General features: G+C 38.5%; 1 protein-coding gene across 11 annotated transcripts in view; it reads left to right on the top strand.

Annotated features, from left to right (window-relative positions):
• Positions 1–27,090, top strand: part of MCTP1 (multiple C2 and transmembrane domain containing 1) — a 505,859-nt gene that overhangs the window by 167,737 nt on the left and 311,032 nt on the right. Inside the window, exon 1 of one of the 11 annotated variants that reach the window (XM_028089306.2) lies at positions 8,148–8,350. The exons of the other annotated variants lie outside the window; for them this stretch is intronic. Within the exon in view, the coding sequence (XP_027945107.1) occupies positions 8,291–8,350 (60 nt within the window). The 5' untranslated portion in view covers positions 8,148–8,290. Of the gene's footprint in view, positions 1–8,147; positions 8,351–27,090 lie in introns of those variants that run through there. 11 annotated transcript variants of the gene reach the window in all.

Below are 27,090 nucleotides of genomic sequence, written 5' to 3'. Positions count from 1 at the left end.
GAAGCTGCTGAAATACTTTGAACTGTTGCTGTTGCTGTTGTTGTGGTTGTTCCCTATTGAACATTTCTCTTAGAAAATCATAGTTCTCCACAATGGAAATACTGGATAGTTCTTGTGTGGCCCAGATGGACCACTGAGTGTTCTACATTTGTTTTGCCGAAGATGTGGCCCTTTTGAAGGAGGCTTTGCCCACAAAATCAGTGTGTGATAAATACCACTTTTCCTCACTATCTTTAAAGCAGCTTAGTTCTAACTCTCTGTCCCCATTCAAAAGTGTCTGAGGTCCCACTTTCACAGATGTGACCTGCCAACTTTCCTCTTGGAAACCCACGGAAGTCTCTTCACTCTTTCCTGTGCCTCCTTTTATTTCAAATGCACTGTCACCTCCCCAAGTCATATATCAATTAATTTCTTTAATAAATGTAAATGAAGAGAAAGTTGTTGACTTCAGGCTGCTTCTGCATTTACTTTTGTCCAAATCCAGCATAATTTACAAAGAGCAGGGACTACTACTCAATTTCTAATCAGTTGTCTTGACACAAGTAGAAGAGACAGGCTAAAAGAGGGTAGCCTGGAACTAGAGATCCTGCAGTCAACTTAAAAAAAATGAGAAATCGGGACACCTTCTTTTCCCAAGGGTAACACTATAAAGTTGACTGTGGTTTGAACCTAATTATTTTCACAATTCCCTGGGATCTCACTATTCTACAAATAAACCAATTCCTATTCACTTTTGACCTTGCTGCTCTGTCCCCTGCTCTGTGATCTTTTCCCCTAACTTTGCTCTTTCAAGGCTTGGAAGATGGTCATTAAAACAAACAAAATACAAAAAAAAAAAAAATCCTCTGTATGCCAATCACCTTAAACTCCTCGGAGGAAATGGGTTTTATAAAAATTTAACATGAACAATAAAAAAGTTTGCCTTGGGAAGAAGTAATCACTAAGAAGCAAAAAGAAAAAGAAAAAAGTACAAATACCAAGAATTTGTTACAGAGGGAATTCGGGAGTAGTTGTGTACTAACAGAAGGAATAAAGGAATATTCAGAAGAAAATATATAGTATTTTATGTTAACAGAAAATTTGGAAATTCTCAGAAATGGTAATATAAATATTATACTTGGGATACTAAGAGCAGCTTATAGTTTTGTACTTTTATGTGATAAAGCAGAACTGTTTTTGGACTTACCAAATCAGATTATTAAGGTTTAGGCAAAACAGTCCATCTTGTGCTTATAAAGAAATATGTGTCAATTTTTCACATCATATTTTCTTTGTTATAAGATGTTTTCATCAAGGATGTCTCTCGATTTATAAGTACATAATATTTTAACATGTGAAAGTGAATTCTTTAAATTTTTTCCCCTTACGCTCATTAAAGGAAAATCAGCAGTATTGTTAATTTGGTAATTCAGTTTCACAAAATTTACATGTTACGAGTCAAGACTCCAGTTTAACTTACAGGAACAAAACATTTTCATAATTGATATATTCAGTAAATGTTTTGTGTGTGTGTGTGTTTTAAGTATTTTTATTTATTTATTTTTGCGAGATAGAATGAGAATTAGTTGGGGGGGGGAAGGGGCAAAGAGAGAAGCAGGCTCCCCGATGAGCAGGGAGAGCCCCATGCAGGACTTGATCCCAGGACTCTGGGATCATGACCTGAGCCGAAGGCAGACACTTAACCAACTGAGCCACCCAGGCACCCTATTCAGTAAATGTTTAATGCTTCTATAAAGTTAAGCAATCATTCATGACCTCAGAGTAATTATAGTTTAGTGGCAGAGATCTTAATGGCAAAAGAAAGAAAGAGAGAGAGAAAGAAAGAAAGAAAGGAAGGAAGGAAGGAAGGAAGGAAGGAAGGAAGAAAGAAAGAAAGAAAGAAAGAAAGAAAGAAAGAAAGAAAGAAAGAAAGAAAGAAAGAAAGAAAGAGAAAGGAAGGAAGGAAGGAAGAAAGAAAGAAAGGTGGGGGGATTCTGGGACATAACTTGATCAGCTTTATCTTCTAGAACGTTCATGGGGAATGAGGAGAAATAGAAGGCAGCATGCAAGGAAAGCAGTAAGAAGGTACTTCAGTTATATATCGCTGCATAACAGACTGACCCAAGGTTGGTGGCTTAAGACAGCATCAGTCATTTATATTGTTTATCAATATGCAATTTGGGCAGGGCTTGGCAAGATCAAATTGTTTCTATTCCCTGCAACATCACTCAGTTGGGGCCTAGAAGTTCCACTTTTCAAGATGGTTTATTCAAAGTTGGTGTTGCCCATGGGCAAGGAGCTCAACTGGGGTATAGACCTAGTTTTTCTCCATGTGAGCCTCTCCATGGGCTGCTTGGGCTTTCTTATGGTATGGTGGCTGGATTCTAAGAGCAAGCCCTCCAGGACCCAGACGGATTGTGAGACAGGTTTTATGGCCTATCTTCAGAAGTCACATAACATCATTTCTGCTATAGTCATAATTCTGTTCAAGGAGAAGGAACCTCCCATCATCTCTTGATGAAAGGAATATCAGTCGCATTGCAAGAATAGCAAGTGGAATAGGAAAGATTTTTTTCCCTGAGTTTTATTGAGGTATAATTGACAAATAGAAATTATATATATTCATGGTGTACAATATGGTACTTTGATACAGGTATACATTGTGAAATGATTACCACAACCAACCTAATTAACATATCTGTCACCTCACCATTACCACTTTTTTGTGTGTGGTGAGAACATTTAGGATATCCTGTCTTAGCAGATTCCAGGTATACAACATAGTATTAACTGTAGTCACCATGCTATACATTAGATCCCCAGAACTTATTCACCCTGCATAACTGAGACTGTATCCCTTAACCACCATCTCCCCCACTACCCACAAAACCCAACTTTCATTGACAAGACACACATAGGTAAACTGCTGTCGACTCACCCATTTAAAATGGGCAGGGGGAGCAGGAGGCATAGAGCAATCACTGGCCCACCGCAATTAAGAAATCCATCCAGGCTCATGCTGCCAGTTTCTTCATTAGGGTGTAATCCTGCTCCTGGGAATTGTCCTTTCTGGCTCTTGCTTTCACTCTGTAGGCTCTTGGCTCTGCCTTCTGAGTCAATCTTTATACTCCACTAAGGACAAAAAAAGCTTTATTTGCAACCAAATAGCCTCCTTTCTCGGCCTGTGTACTGTCTATAGTGCTGGGGGTTCAAAGTCCACTTTTCACTTTGTTCTGTCTCCAGTTTTTTAATCCAAGTTGGTGGTTCCTACTCCAGAACAATTCTCTTAAAAACTTTGTGGGTTTCCTATGAGTCCACAAACACAAGTATACTTTTTCTCTACTTTAGAATCCCTATGAGATCCCTCAAGATAACATTTTTATGATTCATAGAAGCCCAGTTGTTTAATGGAGAGGATTTGTAAAGCATGCTCTTAAGATGCTTAGAGGGCCTTTGTGTATCTAAAAAGTTCTAGGAGCCACTGCCTTAGATTCTTCTGAACTCCTAACAAAGGATTTTATAATTCAGCTCTGGATTATTATTTGCCCTAAAGCCATTTCTCAAGTTGAGAATTGTTTACTCAATTGTTTACTTACTTAAGGAGGCACTAAAGAAAGGAAGTCTGTGGTGGGGAAGGAGCAAAGGAACAGGAAGCATGCGGTAGGGTGGCAGTGATAAATATAATTTCAAAGAAGCCCAGTTTGAGGGTGGGCTGTGTTGAGAATTTTATAAGATGTAAGACTAGGGAGGCATATTGCTAGGGGAGTTAACTATGTTTGCTTATCGGATTATATAAATTGTATTAAGCAAAGAAGTTTGGATTGTTTGGGAGAATGGATAGCTGAAAGAAAGAAAAGATTATAGGTATTTTTCCTTTTTGTTCAGTGCCATTTTATGAACTGGTTAAGTAGCATGTTCTGTCCTCCTCCAAGATGATGGTCCCTGGAAAGAGTTTATGAACTAAATCAAACAGCAGAGACTTGTAGGGGAAAAAACCAGATCCAGGACTTAAAGAGACTGCTAAATTCAGAATGGAGCTAACTTTTTAGACCCTGGCTCAGAAGGCCTAAATTGGATTGTTTAATTGGTATAGGCACCAATGAAGGCCTTTTCTCATTATTTAAATAGAAAAAGTTCCCCTCACATTTACAGTATGAGTCAGAGGGTGTTATTTTTACCAAATCAATTCCTAAGTATTATTCTTAATAAAAGTCTATAATTTATGGATCTGAAAGTTCCATTTTAAGTTGAATGGAAAGCTTAGTTTAAAGTAGGAGGTATCTAGAAATTACAAGTGTTGGCGAGGATGTGAAGAAAAGGGAGCCCTCACACATTGTTGGTGGGAAAGTAAATTGGTGCAACTACTATAAAAAATAGTATGGAAGTTCCTCAAAAAATTAAAAATGAAAATATCATATGATCTAGTAATTTGACTTCTGGATATTTACCTGAAGAAAACAGAAACACTAATTCAAAAAGATTTATATACTCCTATGTTTATTGCAGCATTATTTACAATAGCCAAGATATGGAAGCAACCTAAGTGTCCATTGATAGATGAATGAATAAAGGAGATATGATGTGTGTGTGTGTGTGTGTGTGTGTGTGTGTATTTATATATAACGAAGTATTACTCAACCATAAAAAGACTGAAATCTTGCCATTTGTGACAATATAGACTAAGAGGGTATTATGCTAAGTGAAGTAAGTCAGACAGAGACAACTACTATATAATTTTACTTACATGTAGAATCTAAAAGCAAACACACAATAATAACAAAAAAATGTGGAAACAGACTCATAAATATAGAGAATAAACTGGTGGTTACCAGAGGGGGGTAGGGGATGGACAAAATAGACAAAAGGGATTAAGAGGTACAGATTTCTAGTTATAAAATAAATAAGTCATGAAGATGAAAAGTGCAGAGTGGAGAATATAGTCAATAATATTGTAGTAACATTGTATAGTGGCAGTAACATTATCATGGTGAGTACTGAGTGATATATAGAATTATCAAGTCACTGTGTGTGTTGCACACCTGAAATCAATATTGAAACCAATATATTATATGTCAACTATACTTTAAATTAAAAATAAATAAAATTGTTAATATGATAAAAAATAAACAGACAAATAAACATATATGTAAACACGTGTGTATCTTACCATGAAAAGAGAAGTTATGTTCAGAGAGAAGAATGTTGTAGAATAATATGGAAAGCATATTCCTTTTTGTGGTGTAAAAAGTATGTGCCTATATCATATATATGATCATATATTCTTGGAAAATGAAGAAATCACAAAATTAAGAGCAGTCAGCTTTGGATAATGGGAAAGCAGGGATGGGAACTTTTAAACTGTGCTTCTGCTGTTCATGACCCATTGCACAGTTTCCATTTTTTTCACATTGCAAACAATTCTGCAGTAAATATTCTAGTATATTCATCGTTGTAACAGAGAGAGGATGTGACTTAATAGCGTGGCCAGATCTAGGAGCTGCATTAGCATCAGGAATCTGCCTTTCACATCTTCGACTTTGTTTTTCTCTTGATTGGCTTCATTTTTAGACAACTTACCTCAGGTGGCAGCACATATGTCAACTAGCAGTTCTAGGCTTACATTCTATAAACTTCCCAACCTCTTTCACGTTATCAGCAAAAGTAGAGTGTTGATTGTCATGGGCCAGCTAGGGTGGTGTGCCCATCCTTGACCCAATCACTGCAGTTCTGTAGATTGTATACACTGGTTGGTCAGGCCTGGGTCACATGTCCACTTCTCTGGCCAGGTCAGCATGAGGGGACAGATGGGTGACTTGCCAAATAAAAATCAGGATGATGATACCAGAAGGAGGAGACTTATGTGCCAGTCAGGCAAATATATCAGTGTCTCCTACAAATGTCTTATAGAGAATATTTTATGTTTCTGTGAGTAGGAGATGAATAGACATCCTAATGGTATCCCGGTTTATCTTATAAGGACCAAAGTATTCTTATAAGTATCTTTCCAAATCTCAGCTAGTATAATGAAACAAGCATGTTGCTTATACTACTGTATATGAAAATAAAGCACGTTATAGGTTGAAGATCATTAACATTATGAAAAAGATGTAATTTTTCCAACTCAGGAAGTGTTATTCAATATATTTGCTAAAAGTTCAGTGATATCTTTTCTATGATAAATACCTTGTCTTTTTTTAAGGTCTTATTTATTTATTTGTTTATTTATTTATTTATTTATCAGAATGAGAGAGAGAGAGAAAGAGAGCACAAGCAAGGGGAGCAATAGGCAGAGGTAGAAGTAGGCTCCTCACTGAGCAAGGGACCTGAGCCTAAAGCAGACTCTTAACCGACTGAGCCGCCCAGGCGTCCCAATAAATACCTTGTCTTAGAACACTTTTTAAATATTGTATTGTTTGCCAAACTGTAGCCTAAATTCTATATTTAATTAATTTATTAAACAATGTTTATTATTATTATTTTAAAGATTTTATTTATCTGACAGAGAGAGACACAGCGAGAGCAGGAACACAAGCAGGGGGAGCGGGAGAGGGAGAAGCAGGCTTCCTGCTGAGCGGGGAGCCCGATGTGGGGCTCTATCCCAGGACCCTGGGATCATGACCGGAGCAGAAGGCAGACGCTTAATGACTGAGCCACCCAGGCACCCCAATCAATGTTTATTAAATTCTACTATGTACTCATCACCATGCCAGAGATTGACTACAAGGTCTCTGCCCTCAGGTTTCTTACAATATTGTTAGGGACCACAGACTATAAAAATGTAAATGAATGCATAAATGAGAAAATTCCAGGCTATGGTCCACTATGAGGGAAATAAAAAACATCATGAAATGGAAAGTAATTAGGGAAGGTTATCTCAGCTAAGGTGGTCAGGGAAGACCTCTCTGAAGAGAGAATGTTTGAACCGCAAGTTGAGGATGAAGGGTGAACCCCAAACTCTAGACCTGTGCTGCCAGCTACTGTAGCCACTAGCCACATATGGCTATTGAGCACTCGATGGTCCTTAGTTTGAATTGAAATGTGCTATAAATGTAAAAGGCACATTGGATCTCTAAGATGAGTTCAAAAATTGTAAAATAATTAATAATTTTTATGTTGATTATGTGATGAGATTGTAATATTGTAGATACATTGGGGTAAGCAATATTAAAATTAATTTTACGTATTTCTCTTTACTTTTTTAACATGACCACTAAGAGTTTAAAATGACATATGTGGCTTATCTTATGTGTCTGTTGCACAGTCCTACTCTATGTGGTTTCAATTTGCTATAAATGACATGGGCTTTTTCATCTTTTTGTCCCTGATCATGCCGATGGCAACTGAATTTATGTAGTAGATTTTTCTTCGAGGATCTAAATCTATAATATTCATTGACTGAGGTGTATAAATATAATAATTCAATGTGTGATCAAGCCTAACACAGCTCAGAGTTAAGAGGTAGTGGGTGGTAGAGAAAGCACAGAAAATTGCCACATTTACTAAAGGAGTTGTGTCATTAGTCATGTTCCTTTAGAAGTGTTCACAAAACAGATAAAGGAGGGCTCTGGGTTGGAGAGGTAGGCAGAGCAAGCTTCACAAGGTAATGACAGCGTGGGACAGGATTTCTGTGGGAATCAGCAACAGCGAACCACAAAGACCTATTTCCATTCTCTGCTTCATGAAGGAGATTCTGTTGTGTTGTATAGAACTGCCATTTCTTGCATATTAAAATAGAGCTTTGTTCTACACGTTGTTTTTGAACTGATGGGAATGTTAGTGACTTTTGTGCGCCTCTTTGTTGTCTCTGTCAGGGCAATACTAGAGAGTTCACACACATTTAATAGCCTTACATTAATTCGCTGCAGAGAGCAAGAAGAAGAGTTTTCCTTATGCCAGGTTATTTTCATTCCCGTTTGTGGCTTGTGCCACGGGGAAGAGGTTAATTACTTTAAAAATGCACGTTTGATTTACAAGCTGAAATGTTTACGTTTTGTGGTTTGCAAACAGTTTCAGACCCCAAATGTGATACTTGTTATGTAATCTGACAGTTTTGTGAGGAGAAACTCTACCCTTACTGGTTTGAGAGGGAGTTGAGTCATATCCTGTGAATGTGAAGCCACGGTATTTAAGCATCACGGGTTCCTCTTTCGTTCCAAGGGGCTGCAGTTCAGAGCAGTGAGTGCTCTGTGGAGAGGCTGTTACTGGCTCTTGGGGGTGAGCAGCCTCTCACGTGAGGATTTGGGAAAGAGAGCCAAGTCTGAATATGCAGTTGTCTCACTGAAATGAAAGATGTTTTGTTTATTTCTAATCCATGATGCTAGACACCTGCAAGCTCAAAAGTGCCTGCAATTTGCCATTTGTTTACAATAAGGTGAGTTCCATATTTTGGTTTATTCATTGCATCGGGACAGCCTGGAATGAACGTGGCAGTTCTCGTATCTGATTATGCTTCAGAAAATGCCTTCTCACAAGTATTGAAGGTGGCATTTGAGATTCTAACACAGGTCATTTTAAACTTACGGTACAATCCATTTGCGAGATACTTAATTTAATAGATTGATGGTTCCTTTGTAATAGTTTGTTTTTTATAAAAAAAAGCAATACCTGAAAGGCGGAAACATTCTAGTAGTTTTATATCATTTTAGTTTTTCTTTTTTTTTTTTTAAGGATTAAGTAGTACCAGTCTCTCTCTCTCTCTTTTTATCCCTTTTTGCTATTTTCTGATGTTCGTTAAAGGTGAAACATGCATAAAATTCATATGATTATGCTTCGATCTTACTCTAAATAACCATAGCTTGACAACTGTATTTCTCCACTGAAATAAAAAGTGGTATTAATAAGTATCAGGAAGTTTGAAGTTGAAAAGTAACGAGAGCCTTTTGCCCTTTCATATTTGGCTTTCTATATAAGTGAAAGGCCACCATATTCATAAACTTCTGATTGATGTGTTAGCTTTAAAATGTGTATGAGTTTATCACAAGCCCACCTCCTTAGTTGCTCTTGGAGACACTCATATATAAATTAAATTATAGGGATAGAAAAATCTGTGGATAGAAAAGTGAATGAGAGGTCTGTTTTCAAATTCTTTAAGCTTGCTGCTGAGAGGTTGGGGTGAATGACAGGAATGCTGTCTTGGTTTTTTATTGATTAAAGAAATGACATCAAATCAGAACTAATGCTGGTATCTGGTGTCACATAACTTTGGACGTTCCTATTTAAGACCTGTGAATTCTTTTGAGGTAGAAAAGGTTAATTTGATTTTGAGCTGTGAATAGCTATGAATTTGTAAGATATTAATGAATCGAGGGGTTTTTGTATGTTTAATGACAGTTGGCATTAGACTACTTTCTTCTTGATCGACCCACTGTCATGCTTATAGATTGTTTCATTTCTGTTCAAAATTATACTCATTACAAAACTGCTTAATTCTAACTACGATGTAGAGATTACTTTTTGTTAGGTATATATTGAATAATTTGTTTCCGCAAAGGTTAGGAGGTCAATGAGCTAATAGAATCCATGTAGTTTTCCTCTTCTTTGAAGGGGAAATTAAAATTAGTCCAAATTCCAGGGGCGCGTGGGTGGCTCAGTTGGTTAAGTGTCTACCTTCAGCTCAGGTCATGATCCCGGGGTTCCGGGATTGATTCCTGAATCCTTGGGCTCCCTGCTCAGTGGGGAGCCTGCTACTCCCTCTCCCTCTGTTCATCCCCTACCCCTGCTCATGCTCTCTCTCCCAAATAAATAAATAAAGTCTTAAATAAATAAATAAAGTTAGTCCAACTTCCACACATCTTTGAAGGCAGTGTTCCAAACTGAGAAAATAAAGAATTTAGGGAAAATGACTTAGCACTGTGAGAGTCTTTCGGAACTTGCATAGTGAAAAGGCACATATCCCAAAAGATTAAAATCCAAACTATTATAAATAGAATATTCTGATACCAAATCTGTATCAAACTCTACTTTTTTTTTTTTTTTTGGTCTGGGCAGAAAGGGAACTATTCTGGTTAGTTAGGAATTCTGCTTGAGAATTTTTCCTTATACTGTACGTGAATTACTAAATGTCAACAGAAAGAATAGAATGCATCTACTTCAAGACAGAAACGTGTTATGACGCTTTCCATAGTCTCAGATTCTTAACTATGGATTATAATGGCCACACAAACTGTTGTTATGAATTAAAACTCAGACTGACAAAATGTTGTGAAATCAAGTCTTTACAGTCTGCTCTGTTTCGAATATGGACTTTTGTCATTTACGACATTGTACCGCCAACTGGTAATTACCTGGTTAGATAATTGAGACACCTTGTTTCCCCTCCTTCCTTGCTGGGGTCCCCATTCTTTGGCTATATTCTTTACACTTCAAGAAGGGGTGTGGGAAATGCATGGAGAGAGAGAAGGAAAGAGAGCAAACACACATAGTGTACTATTTCTATTTCTCACCTCTCTCAAAATGGTTTTGATGAGGAAAGAGGTCAGGTAGATAACTAAAACGAGTCTTTCAATAGCCTGTGGATCTTAGTTACTCAAGAAATCCCTTGACCTCTGAAATGAAGAGTAACTGGGAGCTTGCTTGAGAAATCTTTTTGGCCTTACAGGATTGCTTGCAAACATGAAATAATTTCACATCTGTTGCCATATTTTAGTAACTGTAAAGTGTGAGGCATATTTTTGAGAATTTGTTTCTTTGTCTTCCTATATAGTAAAGGGGCTGACAAGACCTCAGAGATACTCAGAATTCCACTCTGGATTCAGAATTTTTTTTTTTCAGTAATAAAAGGCTCCATTTTCTCCTCTTTGTAAACTAGTTTACTGGTTAGTTTCCAATTTATATAAAAGTATTTTGCAAGGATGAGCTCCAGAAATAAAACCCCCAAATCCAATTTTACCTCGGTCCTAGCACTCCTTTAAAATTTCAAATACCTCAAGGAAAATCGTCCTCACTCAAAAGATATTTATCAAGTGGCAACTAAATTTAATTTTCAACCTAAAGCAATATTATGTCCCTCAACTGAGGACTGCATCAGCAGAAGCACAAAGCATGACATTTTTCCTTTGTTTTTAAAGAATTTTCTTTTAAGTAAGTCTTTGACAGTTTCAAAAATTTTTTTATACAGTATTCATTCTGACTCCTGAAAACTAAATCTTTCTGGAAGATGCTTTAGATCCTATTGTCTCTAGTGAATCCTGCTGGATATCAAAAGTAACACACTTGCTGGTAAAAAGCAGTGCTAACTCTTCCACCTACCTCTGAAAATCAGTTTTGAGGATCAAATGAGACTGTTTTTGTGAGAGTCCTTGTAAACTCCACAGAGCTTACAAATAACACTATCACAAAGTAAAATATACAAAATTATGTATTTGGAACAGAACTTGATGTCATCTCACAAATTCTCATTTCACAAAGAAGGGAATTAAGAGCCACTGGAGTTAAAACGGTGCTTTGCTTCACTCAAGCTAGTATCTGAGTCAAGACTAAAGCCTGGGTCTTTCTGTCTGCTCAGTTAGCTAGAAATTGATCAGAAGACTAGCTGTTTCTTGAGTTGCACTATTAGGGGTTTTTTAAAAAATAATATTTTTTGAATATTGATGAACATCTTTATTGGAAGCTATAACCCTGGAGAATATTTTGCAGAAGACCTATGGCCTTGTGTATAGGTTTTGTGGGCTGAGGATTCTCTGTTGGATCTTGTTTAATGGAGCATGAAGTTTTGGAATGATTATAAAACTATAACATCTGACCCTTGCAATCTCTTAGTTTCTGCCAAAATGTCCAAGTCTGTGTACTCATAAAAAGTACACATACATAATGGATAGGGGTAGATTTTGTAGCTTTTAAAATTGTAGGTAGTATGGTAGATGGTTTTGATATGTTCATTGAAGGTGGTTAGCAAAAAGAGATTTCTCCGGATGCTTACCCTTAAAAAGAGATTAGGAAAATTTAAACAACCAATAAGACTTGCAACCATTTCTGTTAGAATTGATCTGGCTGTGTTACATTTATGAAACTCTTGTCTTTCTCAGGGACATGAGATGGGAGAAAGATGACTTTTCAAATTAGAAAAGTTAATGACATATATCTTACTATAGCCAGGAACACAGTGAGTTTATAAAGAAAATTTTTCTTTAAAACCTCTTAGTATTAAGATTGAAAGACCTATTAGTTAAAAAATTTGTTGTGTTGGTGGTATTAATAAAAGTTATTTTTTACCCCAAAGAACCAACACATGATCATTTCTTTTAGTAAAAGTATAACTTATATGAAAGGTGCCTGCTATCTGCATATCTTATACTCCAACTTACAGCTTCAGTAAATAAGTGAAATTTATCATCATGCTATCTTATGAACAAATCCTAGCCCTACTTGGAATAAAGTTCACTGCTTACTTTGATTCCTAGAACTATATAAATCTGCTATATAGCCATTAGGAAATAAAGGAAAAGAGATGAGCTAAAGAGGTAAGCATCTTTAAAAACTTTAAAAAAAATGCAAGGTGATGGTGTGTGGTTTAAGGGACAGAGTCCTCGGCACTAGGAGTGTAGTGGCAGGAATCAATGCTTCTTTGTGATATTGACCCCTCCCATGGTTTTGGAGGTAATAGTCTTCTTTTGGTTTTGTTTTTCTGTCTGCAAAGCTCAGGAAACACAAGAAAGCCAGACAATCATTCCACATACCCTATAGGTGCTTGGTAAATATTGATTAATGATCCTGTGAACATCAAGGTGAGTGAAACACTTTGAACTCATTTGAAGAGTCTATCGATGTGCCATTGGTTTAAGTGCCAAGGTTTATAAAACATCCCCTTAGGAGGAGCCCAAGGAAGAAAGCTTTGGAGTTGGTTTGTTGGGTTTTAATTCCATGTTAATTTAGAAAAGATGCTCAAATTAATCACTTGATCTTCCTTTGCTTGCATCATTTCACTAGTAGAATGGGATTAGTAATATTTATTCATGGCAATTTATAGCATCCCCAAAAGTAACAAATCAAGTTCTACATTCCTCACTCCGCAAGTCATTTTGTCCAAGATGAAAATAACAGTAACGGCTAACATTTAATTCAGGCTATATAATACCTTTTTATGAACTATCTAAATTAATTTCTTAAAACCACCTATCAAAGCTGGAGAAACTGAAGTATTTAAAGTTAAGTGATTCATCCCTGACATCATACAAATGGTTGTAGAAGGACCAGAATTGAACCAAGGCTGTCAGGCTTCAGAGCCACGTTACTTGACTACATTTTATGCTACTTCCAGTTAGAATCCCTTGATCCCAGTAATAGGAATTGACTGTTATAAAGTGCCACAGAGAGGAAAAGAAATCTTTTTAGTGTTAATGCACTTAATCATTTTGATGACTCCAGCATTCTCATACTTAGTGAAACCCAGACCTTTTGAACCAGAAATATATTAAATTTACTCAGGAATTCATGTAAGATGAGGCTAGTAATAATGCAAAATGTGTCTGGAATGAGTAGACATAATGGAGAGTTCTCCTAGGTGATCCTAGTCTTGGGAATTGTGAAAAGATTTCCTTTTTTTTGAGGTGTGGGGGGAGACAGCTTTCAATATACACATAATCAACTTATACAGTCCCAGAAAAGATTGTGGAAATTTTTGTGTTTTGAGGGAAGATTCATGTCATGTCTCCTTTTCTCTGTACACTCTGTAATCATTTCCTTAGGTAAGGTATTATTTGGGGAAGGAGCACATTGAATGAATAGTAGAAGGAGTTTAGGTCTATTGTGCAGCTAGGTACATTTTGATCTGCTTTCTCCAGAGACTCCTCAAGTTATGCTTGAAATTCTTGGGTGGTCTTCAAACCTTCATGTTTCTTTAGGTTTTGTAAATAAGGACTTTCTTCACAATGTTGTGTACCCTTAGTGCTGGCATGATGACTAGTACATAGTAGACTGTTAGTAAGGCTTTCTGGCAAGTTAGTTGGATGGATGGATGGATGGATGGATGGATGGATGGATGGATGGATGGTAGAGATGAACTGGGACTTCTCCAGATCTGCTCTGAGTCATGACTCATGTAGCTGAGACTGGATTGGGGCCAGACTACCACCGTGCATGTGGACACAAGGGAATGAGTTTATCCCAATTAATCTCATACTTTATCATCTGGTAATTTTCAACATGGAACTGGTATAGCCATAATTCATTTCTTGCCACAAGCTTTTCTCATTGTTTCATATTAGAGTTTCTTTAATTACACATAGGAAGCATCATTGCTTTACTCCCTTCATTCAAAAGCTAAACGTATGCAGATATATACATATACAGAGAGAAATTAGATAAAATCAAAAGATCAAAATAATTTTAATTCCTAAATTAATGGGTATTGTCAAAGTTTACTATTTTAGGATTTATTGTGAAAAATAAAATGCAGAAGAAACAATTGAGGCAGAGTATTGAAGAAAAGAAAGGTATTTAAAAAATCATTTTAAAATGCTTATTTTCCTATTTCTTTCAATCTTAGAAGAGAAGCTTTGTTTTTTTTTTTTTTCCCACAAAATTTCATTAAAGAGCTCAAACTAAGAAGTCTGGGAACCAAAATTTATTTGGTATCACCAGTCACTTGTGAGGGATGGTTTCCAAAATGAGGATAGTGACTAAGGAGTCGGGTTAGGAAATACCGTAGATTTCGAAAGAGGGTATTAAGGTGGTTATTGTTTCAAGTTTTCCAAGGGGGGGAAACACAGAGAAAACTTTCCTGTAAAAACATTTGATCAAATGCAGAATATATACAAGTTTTAGACAATGGAAACGACTCTTTTGGGAAAATTACACATTTGGCCTTGGCCCAAAGCAATCATTAAAAATGAAACACACACACACACACCCCAGTCCGCACAAAAAAAAAGTCATTGGCTGGATTTTCTTTTTCCTGGTCCTAAACACAGCAGCATATGTTCACTATTTGAGGAAATTCTATTCCTTGGTGTACAGGTTCCTTGTGTTATTTGAAATGCTTTTGATTCCTATGACTCACAGTTACTGGTGGTGATTTTCCTACCTTAGAAATAGCGTGTTCCAAGTCAACAGTCAATGGAAAGCATTACCCTGACCACAGCTGACCTGAATTCTACCCCGTACAGTCTGGGCTTCAGTTTTAACATCCCTCAAATGAGGGATCCTCTAGCCTTCTCTCATTTCCCAAAGACTAGGAAATATTTTTGGAGAGGATCCTTTTCTTTCTTTTTCATTTTCAAGTCAGTGGTTGCTTTTTATTTTTGAATCAATTCTGAAACAATTACTTCCAAGTTTATCTAGCCAAAGTGGCTGAAAAACTTCTGCTAAATTCATGCCTAGAGTTTGAGAAATGTTCATGCTATAAATAGATATATGGATGGAGAGAGAAATGAATTAATGCCTCATGGCGACTGTGTAGTCCATATGTGTAAATTGCTACAAAAAATCATGAATACACCAGACATAAGATTTGTAGCTTTATTACCTCTTTTAAATATTCGATAAATTACACAATATATTAATGTTCAAAAAGTTTTTGAAAAGTACATTGCAATTCCAAAAGTATGCAGATTACTACCAGGAAGCCACTGATGTCGACAGGAATATGACTTCTTATAGTTATTTTTAGGAGAAGGAATTAAGGTGATCATTGTTCCAAGCTTTCCCAGGGAGAAAAGAACAGAAAATTTTCCTGTACAAGTACTTGATCACACACAACTTTTAGGGTCAAAATATGCAAATTTTAGACAGTGGAAACAAATCTATTGGAAAAGCAGTTCTTTTCTTCGGCTCCTACATGGCAGGTGCTTTACAACAAAGGGCAGAGTCCCCATTTGGATGTTTTTTATATATCAGACACTAATATATATATTTTTTCCAGAAATCGACTAAGGTCTGAAAACTATATTTGGTGCTTAGAAATACTTTTCTCATCATATCTTGAACTCGTTTTCACTACATCTATTATTTTTGTATGTTTTCATAAAAGATTACTATTATATTTTCTATTCTAATTATATCTTTTAGGCAACACATAAGGAGAAAGTTAATTAAAAACTGAACACCAGTTTTATTTAAAAAGTATAGGTGAGTTAAAGTGGTTCAAAGTATTATACCACCTGTAAAATTTCCACAATTCCTCCCTTTATCCAAGCAACACTATATTCATATTCACAAAATTTTGTCATTGAAAGGTGCCTTAGAGATCAACTAGCTCAACTCTCTCTTTTTGCAAATGAAAAATATTCTGGCACAGGCAAGTTAAATGACCTTTTCAAGGTTATATACATCCAGCTCCCGACAGAGCCAAGCAGGGCACGGGGTTCCTAACACACAACTCAGCGATCTTTTTACTTCATGAGTCAATGAGAGCATCATGATCTGAATTTAGTATTCAAATAGCACATTGGATTTGTGCCTCTTATTAAAATGTTAGTTGTGCACAGCATAAATCAATTTAAATTTGGCCTAATTTCCTTTTGACCACTAAGCAGTTTTTTGGGGGCCATATTTTTTTTTTTTTTTGGAAGGGCGTATTTTAACCACAGAAGCTACACAGAAGCTTTTCCTGACGCCTGAGAGTTTATCTCTACTCGGCATTGCAGATGCACTTGTAATTATGGGGATAGGTCCACATTTACCCACCTGTGTGCATCTAGGTTGTACTTTTCCACACCCTCCAGTGTTCCAGATCTTCAAAATGAATGCCTGCATCAAACTGACAGAAAACTTCATAAATGCAAATTATTGTGTTAGTAAACAGCATACATATTTACTTGAATCATTTTACCAAATAAGTGGCGACAATTACTAAACAATGCTCTCTCCTAATTGCTACACTTTTGTCATTAAAGTGAGTAAGGCATTGGAAGTCCCAGCCTCATTGCCTCTCTCTTGGTGGTTGCTGGGGAGCTCCGAGGCCACACCCAGGCAGCAGCGCTCAGGTGGGAGGTCCCTTTAGAAAATAGCCCAGATGCAAGCCGTGCCAGGTAATATGGTTTGACCTTCTTTTTGGATAAGAATTAGAACGGTCGTGTCTCATTTGGCTTCTCATTTGCAACTGCAAGTGAGGAATGAGGAAGGCAGATTTTTTTCCCCAGAGTATTCTTTGGAATGCTAGCTCTATGAAAATGACATTCTGTAATCAAATAACTTTGGGGAATGCGATATATTTTGTCCTCTTTTTGCATATTCACACTGGAGGCAAAAGACAAGCACTTTAAAAGCTTTAAAAGGGGGATTTGTTTAATATGCTCTAACCTGGTATTTCTCAAACAAGCCCATTTAAAAAATATTACCTACTCCTATCGTGGAACACTCTGGAGAAACATGCCCCTCAGTGACCGAATGTCCTAAAAAGAGGGTCAATTGGGACATATGAATTTGCTGTTCCCTTGGGGTCTCTGTCTCTACAAATCCATACTGTGAGCTCACTACCGAGTATAACAAGTGTTTAAACAACAGTACTGCGTAGTTATAGTCTCTGCGTCTGTGTATACATACATACACATATTACTGTGTTTGTCTAAAGCAAACTGCTTACTTCATGAGTTATTTAAGGAATTTTTAAGAGTAATTTTGACTTTGAGATTTTTACCTTATTGAATGATGTCAGAACCATCTAAAATACTGTATTTCTGAACTGGTATGTTCAAGAAACAATGGAAGCTCAAGGCAGGGAGTGATGAAACTCTGAAGCAGGAAGTGGGGATGATTTCACAGGAATGCTCCTTAAGCTGGATCTAGAAAGATGGGTTGTCATTTTCCCAGCACAGAGGCATGGCTAAGCATACCAGTTTAGGAACCTGGTTTAAAAGAACAAAAAACAGCATGTTTGGAGTCTAAGGTGGATAGAGGGGAATGGCTGATGAGGCAGGTCGAAGCAAGTCGGTTCATAAAGGTCTTTCAATGCCATGTTACAGAGCTTGGCCTTCACCTGAGAGGGCAGTGATCTTTCAATTGGATGGTGCATCAGATTCACCAGGAACCTCTTCCAAACTATGTGTACCTGGGCCCTATGCCCAAGCGATTCTGATTGATGAAGTTGTGGGTAGAGCTTAAGAATGTAAATCTGGTGAAAAGCACCCAAGTGATTGCAATGTTCACTCCAAGCGAAGCAAATTTGAGGCACCAAAAAAGTGTTTCAAGGAGGGAAATATTGTAATTGGAATTTTGAAGGTTTTCGGGAGGAAGGTTTGAGAGGAGTGATTTCAAAGTCAGGGAAGCCCATTTGGAGGCTCTCACATCAGTCTGGGCAAAAAACAACTAGGGAAACAAAGGCAGTAATATGGGAGTGGAATGGAGAGGATGGGTGTCCCAGATTGGGTGTAGATCTGCTCTGTCTGGTGTTAGGTGGCTGACCATAAGGGTGAGTGAGAAGAAGTGTCCAGGTTTCTGGCTTGCTGATGCGACAGTCATGGCAGGAGACGCTAAAGGGTTGCACATGAGCTCCTGTTCATTCTTCACTCTTCCTCTTCTACCTCCAACTTTGCTACCTTGTGTCATGTCTAGCGTGCTCCCAACTCATTGCACTGACAGCTCCTTCCGTAACTTTGCAGGCATCAGACATTCTATGCCACTGAGCACCTCCCTGTTGAGAAAACACCAGAGAGACCCTGATCTACTGGTAGAGCTGTCCTAGGACCAAGAGGGTACCTGGGAAAACCTTCTGAGTATGAGAATAACCATTTGGGGAGATAGAGGTGGATGAAGGATGTTTGTCGGAGAACTCACAGAATACCCTGCCCTGTGAATCTAGGGCTGCTGTCAGCCACTTCCCCACTCTATACTCAGGGAGGTTGAGGAGGCAGGGCAGTCAGGAGGTGTGAGAGAATAATAATCACAAAATGTAGCCATGAATGGATGCCCTCAGTCCTGAGTCAAAGGCTCCCAACCAAGCCTAAGCAGCAGAGGGGAAGTCGAGCCAGGAGTCTTGATGAAGAGAAAATGGATGAAGTGAAGAAGCTGAGATTCTGCTGAGCAACCAAAAATACCAAAAATAACTTTGGCAAGAGCCACAATGCAGGCTTGGCCCTTCTCTGCCAAGGCTAGGAGAGAATTAAGAGGCCCCCTTGGGTGGGGCTTGGGGAACTCCTTAAAAAGGATGATGGCCCAACTGTACAGCATGGTTGGGCATGATCAGAGAAGGCCTTGTGAACTGTGGCATGACCATGGGACAGTGGGACAAGCTATAATACTGAGGGGAGAAAGGGCATGGAGAACAGGACTTGAGAAAGAGTCTCTCAGTACGTTCCATGAAAACAGCTGGAGCTAGAAGACCTGGGTTCAAATCCAGACCCCACCACATACAACATGACCTTGAGAACATTATTTGGCATCTCTGGTTTTCCTGCTCCTAAAAAGAGAATAAAAGTACCTTCTTTGGATCTAGTTAATATATAGGTCAGGTGTGGACTGTAACGTGGACCCCCTCGTGCTGCCAATATTCCCACCTCATCAGGTCCCAGGCCCTTTCAAGTTCTTATAATACAAGCATATTCTCGTCTAGTGGTCTGTGGAGCAATCAGTTCAGATGAGACAGTCTGGAGCAGAAATTGAAAAAGCCTCTGCTATGCAGGGTAAATTTAACAGTAGAGTGATTGATGGGACTCTTGTTCACAAGCTCTTGTTTATATTTCCTCAGCCTTGGATAATTTGTTGTGTACAGGATTTATCCAACTAGGATTAGGCAGATGGGATTTAATGTACTACAGAGCTGATCAAATGCTTCTTGATACTGGTTTTACCTGAACACAAGAGCAACTTGATAAACTCCATTCTCTCTGTGGGAATGGGAATGGAGTCCATTGGTACCTCTAGAACCAAATGTTTGGTATCAATATGCCAACCCACACCGACTGTCCCCCCCCAACCTGCACACAGGAGAACCTTAATGAATAGTTTCACATTTGTGTCGCTGAGAAGTCCCATAGTAAAGAAGCCTGTGTATTAGTTAAACACATTTATTCTAAAGAAAGCCTTATTTTTCTCATTGGACCTATTGAAACCTCTCTTAACAGTTTTCCTAACAGAAGTAGAGTGAGTACAGTAGATGGACTTCCACAAGTGCATATTTCTGTCTATTCTTTTTTCTTGGAAGTCCAACAGAGAAGTAAAATAATAAAATTCATCTCTCATATAATTCCCAGATTTTAGTAAAAACCTAGTCAATGTTAAATTTTGAATTTTATTTAAAACAGTCTCAGGATGCCTAGGTGGCTCAGTGGGTTAAATGTTTGCCTTCAGCTCAGGTCATGATCTCAGGGTCCTGAGATGGAGTCCCGCATCAGGCTCCTTGCTCAGTGGGGAGCCTGCTTCTCCCTCTGCCTGCCGCTCCCCCTGCTTGAGCGTGTGCTCTCTCTCTCTCTCTCTGACAAGTAAATAAATAAAATCTTAAAAAAAAATCTCATTTACGTGATGATGAACGTCATTCTGACTTTCAGATACATTAGTCTATGCAGTGGCCACAAGTTCACAGAGGGAAACTTTGAACCCACAAGGGCCTCTGGAGCTCACATGCAAGTCACTAGGTGCCTCTGTGCATTCCTTTCCAGGTAGTCAAAGGTGCAAAAATCTTTTCTGAGAGCCTGTGTGCCAGAAACTGTGGGGACACATTTAGCAGAGAAAATGGAACAATGTATGCTAACAAGGAGCTTTAATCACTCTCATGAATAGCAAATTATAAGCTGTGCTGAGTGACATGAGACGAGGAAGAAGGTATTCAAGAGTCTGATGGGGAAAGTTAGTTTAGATAATGGGTTCAAGGAGGTCTACTCTGACAAAGTGACTTTTAAGCTGAGAATAGTGAGATGTAGAGTTAATTTTGGTGTCCCCGTTGTGTGAAAGTTTGTGAGGATTAGGGAAAACACATGTCAAGTACCTGGCATAGTATTTGGCGCCAAAGTTATGCAGAAGCTTTAGGTCAATCCTGTTTCCTGACCTCTGACTCTGCAGCCAGAGTGCCTTAGCACCCAGCTGCGGTACTGCCCATGCTGCCTTCAGCCCTGGATTTGGCCAATCCTTGGTAAGACCTGGGTTTGCTGTGGACCCAGGTTGGCCCACAGCCTTTCTGGCCTTTACTTCCACCGAGCATGCTCTGTGTCTGAATTCCACACAGATCTGCTTTGTTCAGCATTTCTCTGCAGAGTCGAGCACCCTTCCCTCCCATACTCTGTGTTCCAGTCCATTCAGCTTTTCTCTGATTCCCTGCCTTCTCTCCTTGGAAGTACGGCCTTCTCCTGGAACCCCAACCCTATGGAACTTCCCTGAACCAAGACATTACCATCTTCCCAACGAGAGAGGTCAGCCTCTTCCCCTCCATCCCCTCAAACCACCTTACCCGGATCACAGCCCTTCAATACAGTCTGTCGTTCAGATCAGAATGAGCTTTATTTGCCCCTTAGACTTTGTGGTTCCTCCTTGTGCATCATTCCTGCCAGGGGCGGGGGGCATCATCTATTGCTGCATGAATTCACAGGCTGCATGAAGCCACCACCAACTGCCCTTGAGGACCCTGCCTTGAACATAGCCAGAGTCTTGTGCAATTGGTAAGGACCCAGAGTGTTGCTTCCTGGGCCATGGCAACCCGGGGCAACTCCCACCACAGAGGAACCAACCAGTCGCAGTGCTTAGGGCTTAGATTGGATCATCCCATACTGGGCTTCCCTGGGGACAATGAAACCATCACCTGCAGTGGGCTGGAAACAGCTCTGTTTGAGTTAGTTGTCAGAGGATCCCAGCGTAATTATGAAACAACCAGAGTTACTGTGGATGCTGGGGGGTTTGGAGCTCCCTGTAGGTATTCCCCAATCTGTACTTAGAATTGGAGTACGCCCCAGCCCCTCCCCAGCAGAGGGGAAGGGAACTAGAGGAGAGGGAGCAGGCTTTGTGGTCAGCAGGGCAGCAGAGAGCTGTGGGGGGGGGGGGGGCGCCTCCATCAGATTGCTCCAGCACCATCCCCCTCTCAGGGAAGAAGCAGAGCTGGGATTCAGGGTGTCATGTTGTGAGAGCAGAGCTGGCTCATGATTACAGCTGAGTAGAACTTTCACGGCTCTGGTGTTGGAGATGTGTACAAAGAGAGCTTAGGTGCCAATCAGACAGTGCCTTGACAGGTGTGAAAATGACAAACGCCACCACGAAGCACGGGAAGACAGTTCTCTCCTCTCTCTGTGGTTTATAAGGTTCTGTCATGGAAGACCACAGAAAGCCAGTGAAACCTGTGATCTGCAACGTTAGTGCATAATGAGGACTTTAAAATGATTTTTATGTCTGTGATCGCTGTTCCTGTTCACTGACCTACCAGTAATATAGCAGAGTTCTTGCTGTTGCATGAATACCTCCCATCACATCACCCCTTTCTTTCTGAGCCATCCCAGTGGGCGATGACATAGGACACATTTGAGAGAAAATAGGTGACTATACAAAAGACAAGTGCATTTCTTTGGCTGTCAAAATTAGCTATGAAAATTAAGATTGAGAACATCTGTTTTAATTATGTATGTAGCACAGACTGTTCTGTTGTTTCACAGTTTCTCTCGGGGGGGGGGGGAAAGAAAGGTTACCTGCTAGTCTCCCATGATCTCCTAAGTCTAATTTGCTTTTAGCTATAAAATGCTACTATTGATATTAAATCATGTTCCAACATGTAAATATTATGTAAAATTTTTATAATTCTTGTTGCAGAGCCTGCATTGGGTAAGATTGGAGAGGACAGACCAAAAACAGTCAACATAAATTTCTGCATAGGAATGACTGCCAAAGTACGTTAGCACAGTGTGTAATTAGGCATAGAAGCTTTATTTTTTGACCCAGTTGTGAAAACCATAGTAATGCAAACTGACACCCAGAAAGCTGCTGGGAACAGCAAAGGAAATGGAAGTGCACTAAGTAAAAAACAGATTCCAGCTGATCGGCCAGTTGAAGGTTTGAAATGTTTACCACTCACCAAGTGTCCCCAGAGTGCTGGACGCTATAGGAGATTAACCCGTAAATCCACAAGGTCTAGTGGAACCGCCACCTGCCACTGGGGCTGTTGACATGTTAGACTGGACCCCCTGGCTTTTTGTTTTGTTTTCTTTGATTTTTCACTTCCTTTGAAAAAATCATCGTAGCCTAATTCCTGCATTTACTGTTCCTGAGAATGAAATGTTTTCCTTCTTCTATCCACATGGTCTCTCTCTCTCTTTGCCGTACATTAAATCCATGTTCTTTCATTGGATTTTTTCTTAGGGGGAACCTACCCAAGACCTTCTCTGTGTCTTTGAGAAACTTACAATCAAGCATCGCTCAGTTCATTTTCTGCTCTTGTTGACCATATAATTCATTTTAATTTGAGTTGAATAGAATAGTAATAAATTTAATAGAATAATTGCCTTTTTCCCTGTCATAAGAGAACTTATTGAAATATTAATGATTTATTTTTTTAGTCGAAGCTAAGAAATTGTTTAAACTTTATTCTAATAAAACATAGATGTCATATATTTTCTATTTCGTTTTCACCTTTACCCCTGTGGTCATTACCTCTAGTAAAATGTTGAAGTGATGATAGTGAGCATCCTGTCTTTTTCCTGATCTCAAAGGGGGAAGATTTCATGTTTTACCATGAAGTACAATGATATTTGTTAATTACTTTTAGGAAATTAAGAGAGTTTTCTTCTATTGCTGACTTGCTATCATTGTTTTAAAAATTAATAGATACTGGGGTGCCTGGGTGGCTCAGTTGGTTAAACGTCAGACTCTTGATTTTGGCTCAGGTTGTGATCTCAGGGTTGTGAGATCGAGCCCCATGTCAGGCTCAGTGCTGGGCATGGAGCCTGCTTAAGATTCCCTCTCTTCCTCTCCCTCTGCCCCTTCCCCCCCAAAAAATAATCATAGATATTAAATTTTATCAAATGCTTTTCCTATATTTTTTGAGGTGATCAAGTGAATTTTGCCTCTAATACTAATTGGTGAATTATATTGTGATTTTCTGATGGCAACCTGTCTTTGAATTCATGATATAAACCCATATTGGTCATAATGTTTTATCCTTTATACACACTGCTGTATTTAGTTTGTTAATATTTTGTTTGGAATTTTTGCATGGATGTTTGTGAGTGACATGGACCAGTATTTTTTCCTTTCTTATAATCCTCTTGTTAAATTTTGTTATTAAGGTATTGACCTCCAAAAAATAACTGATTATTTTCTTAGACTCTGGAATAATATATAACCCTAAAATGATTTCTTAGATATAGGAAGATTTTAACTATTGATAATATTTCTTAAATGGTTTTAGTAATGTCCAAATTTTCTAGTTCTTTTTGAATTCACTTTAACAGATAGTATTTCCAGACGAAAGTCCATTTTGTATAAATTTCAAATGAATTGGCAACACTTTGTAGAAAATGAAGAGGCATTGAAGATTTTTGAGTAGAAAAAAATGGTACTGTATTCAGAGATGTTATGCAAGATGAATTGGATTAGGATTGGAAAATATAACTCTTCGTTGGTCAGCTATTTAAATGGCAACTGTTGAAATCTTTTCTAAAATGGTCATACTCAGCTTCATCATCTCTACCCATTAACAAAATTATTGAATTTTTTGCTCAACTTTATTAACTCTATAAAATTTCATCTGTTGGTTGAAAATGTCTTGTCATATTTTAAAGGAAAGTTCCCTGGGTGGTTCCATATTCCATTGTTATATGTTATATTGGTACACCTATGGGCCTTTGTATATGGCCCTACCTCAGAGTTTCCCCAAGTAGAGTCTCTAGAACCCGTGGTGGACCCCAAAGATTCTCCTCATGGACTTAGAACTTATCCAAAATACCAGACCAATGTTTTTATTCTTAGAGTCAAATAACATTCATTTTTATCTACAGATATGAGCTATTTACTAGTAACCCACTATGTGAGTTATTAAGAGAAACTAAAATTTGGTATTTGTAAATAAAATTAACATGTTATTATGTTACCAGATTCTGAGGATACAAGATTAGTCTAATCCCAAGAAGTCCAGCTATTAACACCACAGCTGGCAGCATTGCCTGGTTCCTACCGTTTACACACATTTCTTCACAGATTTCTGGAATGAGTATTAGTATCAGTGTATCCTTTTTTTAAAGATTTTATTTATTTATTTTTGAGAGAGAGAGAGAGCATGAGCACGGGGCGGGGGCAGGGGGTGGAGAGGCAGAAAGAGAGGGAGAAGCAGACTCCCGGCTGAGCAAGGAGCCTGATGAGGGGCTCCATTCCAGGACTTTGGGATCATGACCTGAGCCGAATGCAGATGTTTAACCGACTAAGCCACCCAGGCGCCCCAAGTATTAGTATTAGTGTATAATTAATGTCATTTTTACTTGATTATGTTTGGCTGTTGCAGCTATTCTTACATAAACTGGCATCAGTTTTGCTTCGTGTCAATTCCATTTGTAGTGGGTTATCTGGTTAATCCTGTAGTGTGTAGGATGCATGTATAAGTAGCTGTTAGGAGCTTCTAACTTTCCAATAGTTAGACCTTAAGACATGTGTGGTAGTTTGAATATGAAGTATGTATGCATTTAGTGTGAAAGTAGATGTTTACACAGTTCGATCCACTGTGATGTTTTGTTTTTTATCAGTCTTCCTTGCACCTCCATCGCCCTGTCTCCCACTGGAAAATGGGAATGGCTGACGTCGGTTGATTTTGGAGCTATTTGCCTTGTTATAATTGGGCCAAGATAACAACCTTTTGTGGATTACAATTTAGAAGACTGTAGGGGTACCATCCTATGATAAAAAATGAAGTGGTTACCCATGAACATCTTTCATAGGAAATTCTTTTTTATCTTCTCTTAAAAATATAGATTAAATGAATGTTTCCTTGTGTCTTGTCTCCAAAAGTGAGGCTTCTTCTGGAATTAACTTCTGTGCTAATGTTTAATCTTTTGATTTAGACAGAGAAGTTGGGAATCCTGCAGCTTAGACTTTTGTTAAAGGAATGAATGGCCATATCGGCACTACTGATGAGTTTGCTGTAATAAAAACAGATTTCACAGGGGAAAGAGAGCTCAGTGAAGTGGAAGTAGAGACAGAAATGAAAATGAAAATATCCCTGATCTCTGGTGTTGAGGATGAAAGACTGTACTTCCCCAGTACAGTCATATTCCACAAGATAATGCTGACACACATCTTCTTCCGTCATCGGCAGGAGAGCTCATTTCTTATAAATGTTGGGGAAACTTGTTTTAAAATTATGCAAGGGAAGTTCTTTTTGAAAGATCAGTTCCCGGACCCAGAAATAATAAGATAACATTGTCTTGACAGTCACCATCATTTACAGTGCATATTGGAATTATTTTCATGTGGGTGGATTTTTCTGGCTTTGAGAGAATTTGTAATTACTGAAATTAAATAATGCAGATGCCAAAAGAATCTGTGGGGGCTGTTCAGTTCTTTTGGCCCATCTTATGCTGAGGGGACTCTTGGATGCGATCAAAATACCAGACTCTTCTTCATCTTGTTCCTACTACTTGTAGGTTTTATCACCTTCTGGAAAGGAAGCTGAGTCTGAGCATGGGGAGGAACTATGAAGCTCTTTTTCTTGTAGTTTCAGCTGGCCTGGATGCTGCTCTGAGCCTAAAGATAAATATACTCCCAACCAGGAGATGGCTACCAACTGAGAGTTGAAAGTCAGGATGACATGTCATTTTTAGTTGATTGTGTCTGTCAGTTGTAGCTCCTCCTATATAAACTGCCATCAGTTTTCAGTTCCACTTGAAGTGGGCTCTCTGGTTCGAGTACATGAAGACAGTAACTATGATGGGTTTTCTAGTATCTCGGTTTTTTCATCAAAATATATTCTCTTCAATAAAAACCACAAAGGCATGGATTCTCTAAAATCTTGCGGGAGTGAAGTTTTAGTCTATAAACACATCAGAGGCTGAACAAAATCACTTATTGTGGAGAATTAAATAATACTGAATCAGTGTGCAACCACACCCCATTCATTGGTCAAACTGGGGGAAATGGTCATTCTTAAATCCAAGTCTTGTGGCCATTGATGGCTTTACTTCCCATTTTTAGTCTGAAGTTGCTAACCACTAACTGGTGTAAGTAAACCTAACCTCTCTGAACCTCATGTTCTTCCTCAGGAAACAGGGTTAGCACACACTG

Source organism: Eumetopias jubatus, unplaced genomic scaffold, assembly GCF_037043125.1.
Source record: "Eumetopias jubatus isolate StellerSeaLion01/CBP00866 unplaced genomic scaffold, mEumJub1_p1.0 scaffold_5, whole genome shotgun sequence".
In the NCBI taxonomy this organism is placed as follows: domain Eukaryota; kingdom Metazoa; phylum Chordata; class Mammalia; order Carnivora; family Otariidae; genus Eumetopias; species Eumetopias jubatus.
The sequence above is the reverse complement of the archived record's forward strand: the minus strand, read 5'-3'. Positions and strand labels throughout refer to the sequence as shown.